Here is a 14,611-nt window from a genome sequence, read left to right on the forward strand (position 1 = left end):
TGAATTATTAACTTTTTATTTTGAGATAATTATAGATTATCATGGAGTTATACCATGCAGTTATAAACAACTATATGGACGGATCCCATCTACCCTTCACTCAGTTATTCCTATTGGTAGCATCTTATGAAACTCTCCTCCAGTATCACAACCACTATACTGACGTTACGACAGTCAAGATACAGAACAGCTCTGTCACTCGAGGGCTCTTTGGTTTGGCCCTTTTATAGACACACCCACTTCCCTGCCACCCCCACTGTCTCCTTACTTTCTGGCAGCCTGGTTTCCAGTGAATGTGTATTTCTGGGACTTCCTGGTGGTCCAGTGGCTAAGACTCTGTGCTTCCAGCGCTGGGGGGCCCTGGTGCCATCCCTGGTCAGGGACCTGGATCCCACGTGGCACAGTTAAGAGTTCACATGCTGCACGTGAAGATCCTGTGTGCCATAAAGTGTGTCATCCCAAGAATGTTTTATACGTGGAATCATGTGTTTGGGATCTGTTTCTTTTCAGTAGTGAGTCATCCAGATGATTTTACGTATCAATAGTTTGTTCCTTTTTTATTGCTGGATAGTATTTCATAGTATGGACGTACCAGCTTTGTTTATCCGTTTACCCACCAAAGGACATCTACGTGGTTTTCAGAGTTTGTTATTATAAATAAAGCTGTAAACTTCTGCATGCAACTTTTTGTGTGGACATAAATTTTCCTTTTTTTTTCAGGAATAAGTGCCCTCATTATTTTTAATGATTAGGTAATATTCCATTGTTTGGGTATACCATAGAGTGATACTGGTCTCACACATAGATATTTAGGTTATTCCTAATTGTTTGCTATTTCAAACAGTGTAGTAACAACTCATTTATAAATAGACCGTCTTTCACATTTATAGGTTGAATTCCTAGAAATAGAATTGCTGGTCTGAAGGAATGATTCTTCTTTTGACAGACACTGCCTGATGACCCTCCATAGGAATTCTATCAGTTTCCGTTCTTAGCAGCAGTGTATGAGAGAGCCTTTTCCCTCACAGCAGTATATTACTAATGTGGTTCATTTTCTATCTTCTTCATAGATTTAATGAACACATGTGTCTGTGATATAGGTTGCAGTTTTTTGTCCCTCTGTGGCATTTATCTTTTGATTGTATATATGGTGGTTTGTGCCATGCAGATATTTTTTATTTTTATGTACATGAATTTATCAATCTGCTCTGGTTTCTGGCTTGCATGTTATTCCTTCACTCTCTCCCCCACCCTAAGATTATAAACCATTTTCCTGTGGTATTTTATAGAAGATTTTTTTTAAGTTAGTTTTATTTTTGGCCAGGCTGGATCTTTGTTGCTGCACAGGGTTTTCTCTAGCTACTCTCTAGGTGTAGTATGTGGGCTTCTCCTTGTGGTGAGCTCTTGTTGCAGGGCACGGGCTTAGAGCACATGGGCTTTAGTTGTTGTGGTGCGTGGACTCAGTGGTTGTGGCATACAGGCTTAGTTGTCCCACGGCATGTAGGATCTTACTGGACCAGGGATTGAACCTGTGTCTCCTGCATTGGCAGGTGGATTCTTTACCACTGAGCCACCAGGGAAGCCCCGATAGTCGATTTTTAAAAGTGTTTTTACATTGAAGTTTATTGATCCATCTAGAACTTGTAATGGTGAAGTATAATAGATCTGACTTCCTTTTTGTGAGATAGTTACACAATTGTCCAATATTATTTATTGGATTATCCACCTTTTCTCAATTTTTTTTGGAAATATCACTTTTATCAGATACTAAATTTCCATCCATATGTGTTACAGATATTTCTAATCTTCTATTTCGTTGATATGCATGTCTGTTCCTGTGCCAATACCATGCCGTCTTAATTTTTCTAGATTTATAAGTATGTTAATTTTTGATAGAATTGCTTTGATTTGTGGTATTTCCTTATGCACCATTCTGTTTCATGGGTCCTATTTTGGTCATTAAAATGTTTTCATTTAGATTTAATAGTGTTATATTTTCTATATTATTAATTTTTTTCACGGAAATTTGAATGAAGTAATAAACATGTACACTACAGTTAATCTAGTTGTGTCTAGTATTGTGTATTGGCTGATTTTAATTTTATTATTATAACTAATGCTGCAAAGGTTATCTCTTACTATGTTTAGGATTATTTCCTTAATATAATAGCACAGAAATTAAGTTATTGGATTAGTGAGTATAAACACATTTAAAGCTCTTATAGTGGTAAAGAATCTGCCTGCCAGTGCAGGAGACACAAGTTCTATTCCTGAGTCAGGAAGATCCCCTTAGTAGGAAATGGCAACCCATCCAATATTCTTGCCTGGAAAATTTCATGGACAATGGAGCCTGGTGGGCTACAGTCCGTGGGGTCGCAACATTACTGAGAGACTGAGTAAGTGAGTACTTACTGCTATATTGCTTTTCAAACAGGTATCAATTTAGACTACCACTATCAATATAAATGTTATACTGCATACTTATTTTTATTATCTTTTTAGGTTTCTTGTAATCGTCCCTTACCGAAAGGAGAATGTAAAGGTGGCCAAAACCGGGTACCTGAAGAGGAGCCAACCACAGTCTCTGAATATTTCTTTAACGATATCTTTATTGAAGTGGATGAAACAGAGTAGAAGATTGCCTTTTTTATTTTTTTTTTAAGTCTAGGATTTCCAGAGTCACTTATATCAACAAAGCAGTATTTAGAAAGAAGCATCACTGGCAGTTTTTCTTTAGGTTGATTTTGAGTATTTATTCAGCTTGATTTGAAGCTTTTATAATCAGTGAAAAACATGGCTTGGGTCCTTTTCATTCTGATTGGCTCAGCATTTTGGAAATATCAACCAGTTAAGACTGCTTTCTCAGACAGAAATAACAGGTCTTGTTTACATTTTGACTCTTTCTGTATTGAACACACATGAACATCTTCGAATGTTGTGGAGAATGTCTGTATAAATCACAGTGCTGATGTATTTGGAAGTGGATTGTATTTAACGTTTAGCAAACCTTTTGTGAAGGTTTTTTTATGTTTGCTTAGGGTTTTTTGTTTTTGTTTTAGGATTTTTGGGGGTTTGGGTGTTTTTTTTATTTTGGTTTTTCAGTATGGTGAATGCCTTTTCATTTGCCTCTAAATATATGAAAGGAAATTGTGAAACTCCAGTTTAGTATGAGTATGGTAACTGTTAAAAACTTTTCTATTATCATCTATTTGACTGAAAAAATGTGTATTTTTCTAATTCATATTGATGTAACACTAGTCCTAATTGAAGAACTAGTATTTAAACTTACTATTTATAAAGATAAAACATCAAAAAGCTTATTTATTTTTAAATTTTTTATTTAAAAGAATATTCAGTTTTAATTTTTTACCCCTGAGATTGTGGGTGAAGAAGGCATTAATAAATTTATGTTTGTCTCCTTTCCCTCTTTAATTTTAAAGATATTTAAAGTGATATAACTAAAGTATTTGGATAGTATATATGTTTGAATACATTTTTTTCTCATAGTTCAGTATATTGACTTTGTACTGTGAATTTTTTGTTTTTCTTATTTCTTAGATAATCTCAGGATTTGTATGGGAAAAAAAAACCCTTAACCTTATTTATGAGGCAAATTTCCGTACAAAACTCAGTCTCCATTACATAAACATATGCTCACATACACACATTCCTTTTTTAAAAAACAATTTCATTTTAGTTTTCTTTCCCCCATTAAATTCTCCTTAAGGACCTAAGTATGTAGGTCTTGTTGGACAGAACATAATTGAGATGTTAAAAACAGAAAATGAGATAACAATAAGACTTTATTAAGTCAGTGATTATCATCAATATGAATTTATGGGTTGGGTTTAAAATTTGAGATTTTGTGATTTACATAGGTAATTCCTTTATCCACCCAAGCAAATCTTTGGTGGTTCAAATTAAACTTCCGAAAAAACAGAAACATTCTTTTATATGAAAAGCTTTCTGGGTTGATAATACCTTGGATCAGGAATCAGAAACATTTTCTGCAAAAATATTTTTGAATTTGTGGGCCAGATGCCTTCTGTGGTAACTAATCAACTCTGCCATTTCAGTATGAAAACAGCCACAGACAATACTTATATGATGGGCATAGATGGATTGGGTCTTTAGTTTGACCCCTATATTAGACAGTAGTTTTCTTACCTTAAGGTGCTGATGTCAATACATATGAGATATTTGTCACTGGAATTATGAGTTGTGCCTAACAATTAAAACTGTTGATTGCATTATGAAATCAGTATTTCAGTTGGGAAGATATTTTAATGTCTAATTATGTTTGTAAATTGAAAAAAATGGTGACCAGTTTTCAGGTTCACTAGTAAAGTTGGATTTGGCTTGGCAAGTATAACAGTAATCCTAATTTATTAAAACAATTGGTATTAGAACATTTCTTATTCATTGCCTTATAGTGAAATTTACAGTTTAAACTTTTTTGTCATAAAGGAGGATTTATAAGGAAGTTCTCTATAAATATGCATTTATTTATTTCATGTGATTAATATGTTACAAAAATCATGGTCATAAATCACATTGCTATTTTAAATGCCATTTTTATAAATTTTAAATTTCTCTTATTCTGAAAAGGTTTCTTTAGTTCATGTTAGTTTAGGTGTTAGGTTGTCATAGCTAAACTATGATTTTATCCCTTGTTTAATATCACTTTAAATTTGTTAACATCTGTCTCCTGTTTATCTACAATGAGTTAATTTTGTGGAAGATGTAACTTCTTACTGTATAAAGGATAATTTTATCTTTGGGTATTCATTGCATTAGAGAATCAAGTCAGCTAAACTCTCCTACTGTTATATCCTTAAAAATGCTCTTAGAAAAAGAAAATCAGTGTATTTACCTTACAAGGGGAAAAGACTTGTTCACATGTGTGTTTAATCTGACTCATATAAAGATCATGTGAAGAATTTGTATTTTATAAATTTTCAAAGAGATATGATTAAAGGTCTTTATTTTTTTCTTGACTTTTCCTCCTGAACAATTATATCTTAGCAAGTGATCAACATGATGACTTAAAGGCCTAATTGTTGGTAAATAATTGAGGCACAGATAAAAATATGAATATCCACTGCTTACCACCATGTTTTTTGAAATATAGGTCACCATGTATACTATCTTGCTTGAAGAAGTCTTTGACAAAAAGCAATATCTGTCATTGTAAATTTTCTTGTTCTAAAGAAAGCAGTTATATTCTGTAGATGTAAATTATGTAAATAAAAGTTATTTTATATTATTTGTTGTGTCCTTTTTTTCAAATGACAATAAAGATATTAATGTGTTAGTGAATGAAAAATAGTCTTAGAAGTACAGTTTATACTTCCATAAAAATATAGTATAATTGGAAGTTAATTTTTTCTTTCATTTATGCTATGAAGGATATTATTTTGATTTTGCAAGAATAAAGAATAGACTTTCCCCACATTTGGGACATATGAAAAGTTGCTTACTTTTTTGTTTATTTGCTCCTCATGCAATGAAATTTTAGATAAAAGAACTCAATCTCTTTTACTCTTTTTTTTTTCTGGAGAGAAAGGCAAATGGGAAACTTCAGTAATGTATATAAACCTAGACTTCTGACATTGTCTGACCAGACTTTTATACTCTTTGTCTGGTATAAAAGGATTTTTTATTTTCTTAAAACTCCTCCCCACTCTTTTCCTGCTTTTTCCCAATATGTTAATCACAATTTGGGTTTTCATATTCAGTGTTTGTATTGTATTAATTGTAATTATTCACTGCTCTACCACCTAATGAACTAAGATGACATTTCCTTTCTGGTACAGCTCTTTGTTTTTTTTGGAGTTAAGAATTGTTTCACTTTTTCATTTGCTTTGGGTTTGTTTTTGAACCTTCCATACCCTCCAACAAGTCTGTTTATTATACTTTATATATGAATTTATACTTTTCAACATGGTCAAGTTGTCAGATAAATTATTTTCTTCTTCTCCCTCCTCCCCCCACCCCCCTACCACCCCGCTCCTGGAAAACTTAAGAAAATCTTCCTTCCTGCTTTCATCTCGACTGAGTCTTCACAGGTCTCCATGTGCAGCACAGTTGCCATGCTGGGACTTCTCTTGTGAATCCCCTACCCTTCTTTTCTGGTTTGGACTCCCCATTTCTGGAGCCCATGTCATTGTTTTTCTTAATTTGATTTGGAGAAGTATGTCTTCCCCTATTTACTACGGAAGGGTATGTGGATGATTATGTAGCTTGAGACTTTAAATGTCTGAAAGTTTCTTTTTTCTATTCTCTCACTTAGTTGGGCTCTATGTGGAATTCTTGAATAATTTGAAAATAATTTCTGCTTCATTTCAAAATCATCCTTTGATTATATCCTGGTCTTCAGTGTGAAGTCTGCTGCCATTCTGATTCCCTATCCTTTAAACATGGGCCTCTGTTTCCATGTTTTTTGACCCTGGTACTCTGCACAGTGGGCTTCCCTGTGGCTCAGTGGTACAGAACCTGCCTTCCAAGCACGAGACTTGGGTTCAGTGCCTGGGTCAGGAAGATCCCCTAGAGAAGGAAATGGCTACCCATTCCAGTATTCGTGCCTGGAAAATCCTATGGACAGAGGAGCCTAGTGGGCTACAGTTCCTGGGGTCCTGAAAGAGTCAGATAGAACTTAGCAACTGAACCACCACCATTGTGCACGATCATGCGCCACCCCCATCTCTTCCTGCCCCCGTTCATGTCATGGGCCTCTTTAATATGGAAACTCATTTCCTTCCCTTCTGGGAAATGTTCTTACATTATCACTTTGATAATTTCGCTCTTCCATTTTCACTGTTCTGCCATCTGAAATTCCTATAAATCAGATTTTTATATCTCCTTTAGTGGTTCCCTAAGTTATCGTTTCTCTGCTATTTTCTATTCACCTCTTCTCACCCCTTATCTCTCTTTGTATTTTTGTTTCCCGTTTGTGTGTGTTGAGGGGAGATATTCTCAATTTTTACTTCTATTGGAGACAAGTGTCTGTTCCTTTTTAGAAGTGACTTTGTTGGTCACAAAACCCATAGAGAGAAGGCCAAAAGTCGATGCTTCAGACTAACAAATGTGCAAAATTAAGTCACAAAATCTGAGTCCTCCTTTGACTTAGTTCATAATTTTGAATCAACAGTTTTGTCCAATGAACATTTTTAGGGCATAATTTGCATTTAATAAAGTATATAGAGCTTAAGTATTCAGTTTGAATACTGACAATGTATACACCTGTGTAACCACCCCACAAAACAATGTTTTCATCCTCCCAGGAAGTTCCTTTAAGCCCTTTCCCCACTGCCACCCACCCAGATTACTTTCACCTGATCTTGAACGTTATATTATGTATTCCTTTGTATCTAGTTACTTTTGCTCAACATGTTTTTGAGACTCATTAATTTTGTAGTGTGTTAGTAGCTCCCTGTTGTTGCTAAGTTGTATTCCATTTTATGCCTGTACCACATATGAATATACCATAATTGTCCATTGTCCTACTGATTGTTTCTGAATTTTGCCTCTTGAATAAAGCTACTATACATATTCTTGTATAAATCTTTTGGTAGACACGTTTTTATTTCTTGTATGTAAAAACCGAGATTTATTTTTTTAAGTACTTGATGTTCTTTGACGTGTTTATAAATGGTATTTTTAAATGCCTATTTTTATTTGTTTATTGCTGAAACTTAGAGAAACGTTGATTTTTGTGTTGCAATTAAGATTTTAGCAAATGGGGATTCCTTGGCAGTCCAATGGTCGTGACTCTGTGAAAGTTCACTGTTGAGGCCATGTGGCAAGGCCAAAAAAAAAAAGACGTTAAGAAATGTATTTTCAATAAGTCCATTCACAGTCTTACCTAGGCTTTGGAGCTATTAAAGCAAGCCTTTCAAAAAAAATATATATAGGAATGCTATTTGTTCTTAGAAAACAGACTTAGAAACTCAGTTATTGGGACTTCCCTGGTGGTCCTAGTGGCTAAGACTCTGAGCTCCCACTGCAGGGGGCTTGGGTTCCATCCCTGGTCAGGGAGCTAGATCCCACATGCTGCAACCAAAAGTCCTGAGCACTGCAACCAAAAATCCTATATGCCCTAACGAAGATAGAAGATCCTGTGTGCTGCAACTAAGACCTGGTGCTGTCAAATAAATAAATAAATGAAACTCACTTATAATAAGATAATAAATATAAGGTAAAATTTTAAGTAATAAAATTTAGTGCTGCTGGGAAACATTTACTAACTTCTCATTTATTTAATAAATTTAAAGAATAGCAGAGTATCTTATCTCTTTAAGACATTGTTTTCCCATCCTTTTAATAATTTCTCTTTAGGGAATTCCCTGGCAGTCCAGTGGTTAGGACTCTGTGCTTCCACTGCAGGGGGTACGGATTTGATTCCTGGTCAGGGAACTAAGACCCCACATGCTGTGGGGGCAACTAAGCCCACGCTTGCAACTACTCTGGAGCCTGTGCGCCACATCTAGAGAAGCTCGTGCGCCACAAGGAAGAGCCCAAGAGCCCTGCACAATGGGACTAAAGACCCCGCATGCCACAGGGAAGGTCCCACGTGCCACAACTAAGACACGATGCAGCCAAATATTTTTAAAAAATCAGTTGCATTTCTGTGAGTTAATAACGTATAAACTGAAAAGGAAATTACAAAAGTAACTCCATTTACAGTAGCCTCAAAAATAACCAAATAGAAATTAACCAAGGAGGTGAAAGACTTGGACAATGAACACTAAAAAACAGTGCTGAAAGAGATGAAAGAAGACATACATAAATGGAAACATCCCATTTTCATAGATTGGAAGACTTTAATACTGTTAAGATGTCAATGCTACCCAGTGTGATCAATAGATTCAGTGCAGTCCCTATCAAAATTCTGAGATTTTTTTTTGACAGAAAAAAATGCTTCTAAAGTTAATATGGAATCTAAGGGATCCCAGATAGTCAAAAAAATCTTGAACAAGAATAAAGCTAGAAGACTTAAATTTAATGATTTCAAAACTTACTACAAAGCAACAGTAAAAAAAAAAAAAATTGTGGTTTTAACATAAAAGACAGACGTACAGGACCTAGAATATAACACAAAGTTCAGAGATAAACCACTGCATATGAAATAATTTATGACAAGTGTGCCAAGACTATTTAATGGAGAATGGACAGTCTTTACAACAACAGATGTTGGGAAAACTGGATATCCACATACCAAAGAATGAAGCTAACATTGTATACAAAAATTATCTCAAATCTAATACTAAGTGGACTAAGTAAGATAATTTTTTTCTCATTGTCCAGTATGTGAGAAATTGTGAGGAAGCTCAGATTGTTGTTTCTCAGCCACTCAGCTGTGTCTGACTCTTTGCAACCCCATGGACTGCAGCACGCCAGGCTTCCCTGTCCTCTGTTTCCTGGAGTTTGCTCAAACTCATGTCCATTGAGTTGGTGATGCCATCCAACCATCTCATCCTCTGTCTTCCCCTTCTCCTCCCACCTTCAGTCTTTCACAGCATCAGGTCTTTTCCAATGAGTCAGCTCCTCACATCAGGTGGCCAAAGTATTGGAGGTTCAGTATCAGTCCTTCCAATGAATACGCCGGTTTGATTTCCTTTAGGATTAACTGGTTTGATCTCCTTGCTGTCCAAGGGACTCTCAAGAGTGTTCTCCAACACCACAGTTTGAAAGTTCTTTGGTGCTCAGCCTTCTTTATGGTCCAACTTTCACATCTGTACATGACTATTGGAAAAACCAGTTTTGACTAGATGGACCTTTGTCGGCAAAGTGATGACTCTGCTTTTTAACATGCTGTCTAGGTTTGTCATACCTTTTCTTCCAAGGAGCAGGCATCTTTTAATTTCATGGTTTCAGTCACCATCCACAGTGATTTTAGAGCCCAAGAAAATAAAATCTGTCACTGTTTCCATTTTTTCCCCATTTATTTGCCATGAAGTGATGGGACTGGATGCCATGATCTTAGTTTTTTGAATGTTGAATGTAAGGCGAGTGTGGAGAAAAAGAGAATGAGCTGGCCAGCCAGGCAAAGAAAAGGAAGTTTATTAAAGGGAAACAAGAGAGTGACTGGCCCTTGAGAAGAACCAGCCCCTTCCCTTCTGGTGAATCCCTCTTACACCCTCCAGGTGGGAAACTGGGTCCCCTCAGGGGGTGGTTAGTTTATCTTTAGTGGAGTTTGGCAGTCGGTAGTCTTGAGAAAGCTGAAGGTGTTCAATGGTAGGGTGGTCACTTAGTCTTGGCAAAGAGTGCCAGCAGCCAAAACAGGATGTCACTTGAGCAATATGGTCAGTTTCATGGGTCACTGTAACTTTATATTTTATTTGTGAGCCATTTTTAACAATGAGATCCCATGTAGGCCCTATCATTGAGTTTTAAGCTAGCTTTTTCACTTTTTCACTCAGATCTGTTATAGGCAACTTTGCTTTACTTTGCCAACAAAGGTCCGTTCAGTCAAAGCTATGGTTTTTCCAGTAGTCATGTATGGATGTGAGAGTTGGACCATAAAGAAAGCTGCTGCTGCTGCTGCTGCTGCTAAGTCGCTTCAGTCGTGTCCGACTCTGTGCGACCCCATAGACGGCAGCCCACCAGGCTCCCCTGTCCCTGGGATTCTCCAGGCAAGAACACTGGAGTGGGTTGCCATTTCCTTCTCCAATGCACGAAAGTGAAAAGTGAAAGTGAAGTCGCTCAGTCGTGTCCGACTCTTGGCGACCCCATGGACTGCAGCCTACCAGGCTCCTCCGTCCATGGGATTTTCCAGGCAAGAGTACTGGAGTGGGGTGCCATTGCCTTCTGCGAAAGAAAGCTGAGTGCCGAAGAATTGATGCTTTTGAACTGTGGTGTTGGAGAAGACTCTTGAGAGTCCCTTGGCCTGCAAGGAGATCCAACCAGTCCATCCTAAAGGAAATCAGTCCTGAATATTCATTAGAAAGACTGATGCTGAAGCTGAAACTCCAATACTTTGGCCACCTCATGCGAAGAACTGACTCATTGGAAAAGACTCTGATGCTGGGAAAGATTGAAGGCAGGCAGAGAAGGGAACGACAGAGAATGAGATGGTTGGATGGCATCACCGACTCGCTGAACATGAGTTTGAACAAGCTCTGGGAGTTGGTGATGGACAGGGAAACCTGGCGTGCTTCTGTCCATGGGGTCGCAGAAAGTCGGACACAACTGAGCTGCTGAACCGAACTGACTTGTTACAGGCTAGGTTTTAGAAGTACGTTATAATCGTACATCTAAGATGTACTTTATCACTACCAGAATTTTTTAATTTACTGTTTATGTTCTCTCCGCTTTATAAAAGAGGACGTTTTGCCTGTTTTCCAGTGTATCCCCAGCTCCAAACGAGCACCTGATAGGGAACATTGAAGAAATATTTGTTGAATGAATGGTTATCTCCTTTAAAGAGTTTAATTTCTTAGGACAGTTTAATAAGCCTGTTCGGTTTCCAGCTCTCATATAAGAAGAAGCTTTTTCAAGTCCCGGAATACCCTTTTTCGCAGTAGGGGAAGGAGAAAACAGCACGTACAAGAAGCACCTAGACAAGCAGAGAAATTCAGCCACAGCTCTTCATCTCCGCCCAGGGATTCGCATTGCTCAAGGGCTCGGGAGAGGAGCGGCCTCGCGAGGCTGCGACTCTGTCCCTCATTGGCTGAGTTTGGGGGCGTGGTGCTCAACACCGACCAATCACGGGCGGCGCTCGCCGACACGTGCAGAGGCTTGCCGGAGAAACCCGGAGGTTTCCGGCGCGTTGGGACAAGCAAGGATCTGGGCCGAGGTGTACCCCGAAGCGGGGGAGTTGGCGGGGAGAGCTTCGGCTCGGAATCGGCGCGGGCCGCTCGCTCACGCAGCTTCCTGCCTCTGTGCCTGCTGCCATGTGGGCCGCTCTGAGATTAGCCCTGCGGCCGTGCGCCCGCGCCGCTGCCCCAGCGCTGCGTTCCTATCATGGGGACTCCGTGGCTACCCTGGGCACCCCACCGGACTCGAGCTCTGCCATCTACCAGGTAGGGTGGGTGAGCGGCCCGGGCCTGGAACACCCAGCCCGAGTCAGTGATTCCTCTTCACCGACGGGACAAGGTGTTGGCCGGACTGGGAAGCAGAGAGGGTAGGCTACTTTTAGCGGTAGCTCCTCTTTTCTCTGGATCCGCAATCATGACTCTGGGACGCACTAGGAGGTCGTGAAGTTTGAAAAAATAAGATACATTTTAGTTCACTTTCAGCACTGGCACTGTACTTTATATCTTTAAAATCAGTGGTTCTCAAAGCCAGTGGTTCTCTGGGAGCTTGTTGGAGTTACAGCCGCCTTAAGCCTCACCCTGGGCCTTTTTGGTCTTCCAGGTTTGGGTCCTGGTGTTTGCATTGTTAATTAGGTTGGGGGTGAGGAGGGGCAAAGGCCTTGGAGGCAGCTAGCTTTGGAAATCACTGGCCTAACACAGCTAACCCTGGTCTGTGGTTACTAGATTTGAAATAGTTGGTTATGTTAATGGAAAATACTTGTATTTAAATAGCTTTTCTTGGAATATGGAGGTGCCACAGGTCACACTATCAACTCCTGGTTTATGAAATATCAGCTGGAAATTTTCAGTCTATCCCATGGTTTCTAAGCCTGTACAGATAACGTTTAAGTTGTGCAGATAACTTTCAGGAGATACATTTTATTTTATTTATTTTTTAAAAAATTTGTTTATTTTTGGCGATGCTGAGGCTTCCTTGCTGCTGGTGGGCTTTCTCTAGTTGAAGTGCGTGGGCTTCTCCTTTTGGTGGCTTCTCTTTTTGCGGAGCACAGGCTCTGGGCCCGTGGGCTTCAGTCATTGTGGCACACGGGCTTAGTAGCCCCTCAGCATGTGAGATCTTCCCGGACCAGGGATCAAACCTGTGTCCCTTCCATTGGCAGGCATATTCTTAACCTCTGGACCACCAGGGAAGTCCCCAGAAAAGAGGTATTAAATAATTCCTGCCTTGGAAAAGCAAATAGGTTGAAAGAAAATCAGTAGTCTGAGGAAACAATATCCAATGAGAGACTTCCAGAAGTTTTTAGATTTCGCGGGATCAAGAGAGAATGTTTCATTCAGAAACATTAAATGGTTTTTGTGATTTAGGCACAATTTGAAAGTGAAAGTGAAAGTCGCTCAGTCATGTCCCACTCTTTGCCACTGCATGGACTATATTGTCCATGGAATTCTCCAGGCCAGAATACTGGAGTGGGTAGCCTTTCCCTTCTCCAGGGGATCTTCCCAGCCCAGGGATCGAACCCAGGTCTCCCTCATTGCAGGCAGGTTCTTTACCAGTTGAGCCATATGGTAAGCCCAAGAATACTGGAGTGGGTAGCCTATCCCTTCTCCAGTGGATCTTCCCGACCCAGGAATCGAACCGGGGTCTCCTACATTGCATGCAGATTATCAACTGAATTATCAGGGAAGCCACTATTTAGGTATCTGGAATAAATGTGCAGGAATGGAATCATATTTTTGTAGGGCAGACAGACAAGAAAGCAGTGCATTGTGATGAGGCGTGTCTAAAGCTTAGAAAGTGGTTGCAGAAAAATAGGAAGTAATGAGCTAGTTGGCTGTTGAGTTGGTCCAGGTTCAGGGTGAAGAATGGGACTATACAACCAAAAGAAGTCATGAGAACATAGGTTCTAAATTATGAAAGCAGTTAGTGGAAGTGAGAACTTGGAAGTCCTGGCCAGGGTGTAGAATTCATGGGGTAGATGGGATTGCTTATGTGGCCAGGTAGAGGAGGGAAGCCGCATATAGGAGCCACGTTTTGATTTCACTTTGCAGTCTGTTTGCTAAGATATTTAAGTAGAGAAGTGGCATGATGCTGTGAACATGGTAGAATAATCGGTGGAGCAGCAGGGTAGAGAAGGGGTTTCCCACCGTATCGAATATGACTTCTTCGTGGTCTGTTCTCTTGGTTGCTGTAGACCTCTGAGTGTTCTCCAGAGCTCCTGTAAGGTTACTGTAGCCGGTTTGGGGTTGTTCTGTGATGTCTCTGTGAGGGAATGAGGGCCTGGAGCTTATTGGTCTGCCGTCCTTTTGAAGTCAGGTCTGGGCTGATGTATTTGATAGCAGCTGCTAGTCAGGGGTTGGGGAGTGTGAGCCCGAGATTATAATTTCTTTCTCTGTGTAAAATGTTTTATGTTCTGGTTTAGTCTATGAGCTAGTAATTAGAATAGGGAAGTAATTGCGCTATGGTGGAAAAAACACTGGTTTAGTATTTCATATATATTTAAAAGTAAACAAGGAACATTTTTCCATAGAGGGGGAAAACCTGGAGGAAATGTTAACAGTGGTCCTTTCAGTGGGCAGAGGAGGCATTGTGTCTTAAGAACAAGATTCTAGAGCTAGTGAGCTTTGGTTTAAAATCCTGATTCTACTACTTGTTAGCTGAGTGATCTTGCACTAATTTCTTACTTCTCTGTGCCTCAGTTGTGTTGTGGCATTAATGATTAGGTGTATGTTTCATTTATCAAGACAGTTAGTCGCCGTGCCTGAAGTATAATAAACCCTCAAGAAGTATTAGCTCTTGCTACTTTGCCTCCTTTTTTCAAGATCATCTCATGATCTATTTTAGTTAGATTTTACTTCAG

General features: G+C 39.1%; 2 protein-coding genes across 4 annotated transcripts in view; both read left to right on the forward strand.

The window, feature by feature from the left end:
• The window catches only part of BDP1 (BDP1 general transcription factor IIIB subunit), an 80,370-nt gene extending 75,104 nt beyond the window's left edge, over nucleotides 1–5,266 (forward strand). Inside the window, exon 39 of the mRNA XM_081518513.1 lies at nucleotides 2,503–5,266. Coding sequence (XP_081374639.1) covers nucleotides 2,503–2,634 — 132 coding nt within the window. The 3' untranslated portion in view covers nucleotides 2,635–5,266. The remainder of the gene's footprint in view (nucleotides 1–2,502) is intronic.
• A 6,478-nt stretch (nucleotides 5,267–11,744) lies between these two features.
• The window catches only part of MCCC2 (methylcrotonyl-CoA carboxylase subunit 2), a 73,051-nt gene continuing 70,184 nt past the window's right edge, over nucleotides 11,745–14,611 (forward strand). For all 3 annotated transcript variants that reach the window (XR_014061776.1, XM_081518515.1, XM_081518516.1), the window contains exon 1: nucleotides 11,745–12,023. Coding sequence is in view for 2 of the 3 variants with exons in the window: in XM_081518515.1 (XP_081374641.1) it covers nucleotides 11,895–12,023 (129 nt within the window). In the remaining variant the exon portion in view is untranslated. The remainder of the gene's footprint in view (nucleotides 12,024–14,611) is intronic.

Source organism: Giraffa tippelskirchi, chromosome 8 (assembly GCF_054371585.1).
Source record: "Giraffa tippelskirchi isolate mGirTip1 chromosome 8, T2T-mGirTip1v1.2.pri, whole genome shotgun sequence".
Classification (NCBI taxonomy): Eukaryota; Metazoa; Chordata; class Mammalia; order Artiodactyla; family Giraffidae; genus Giraffa; species Giraffa tippelskirchi.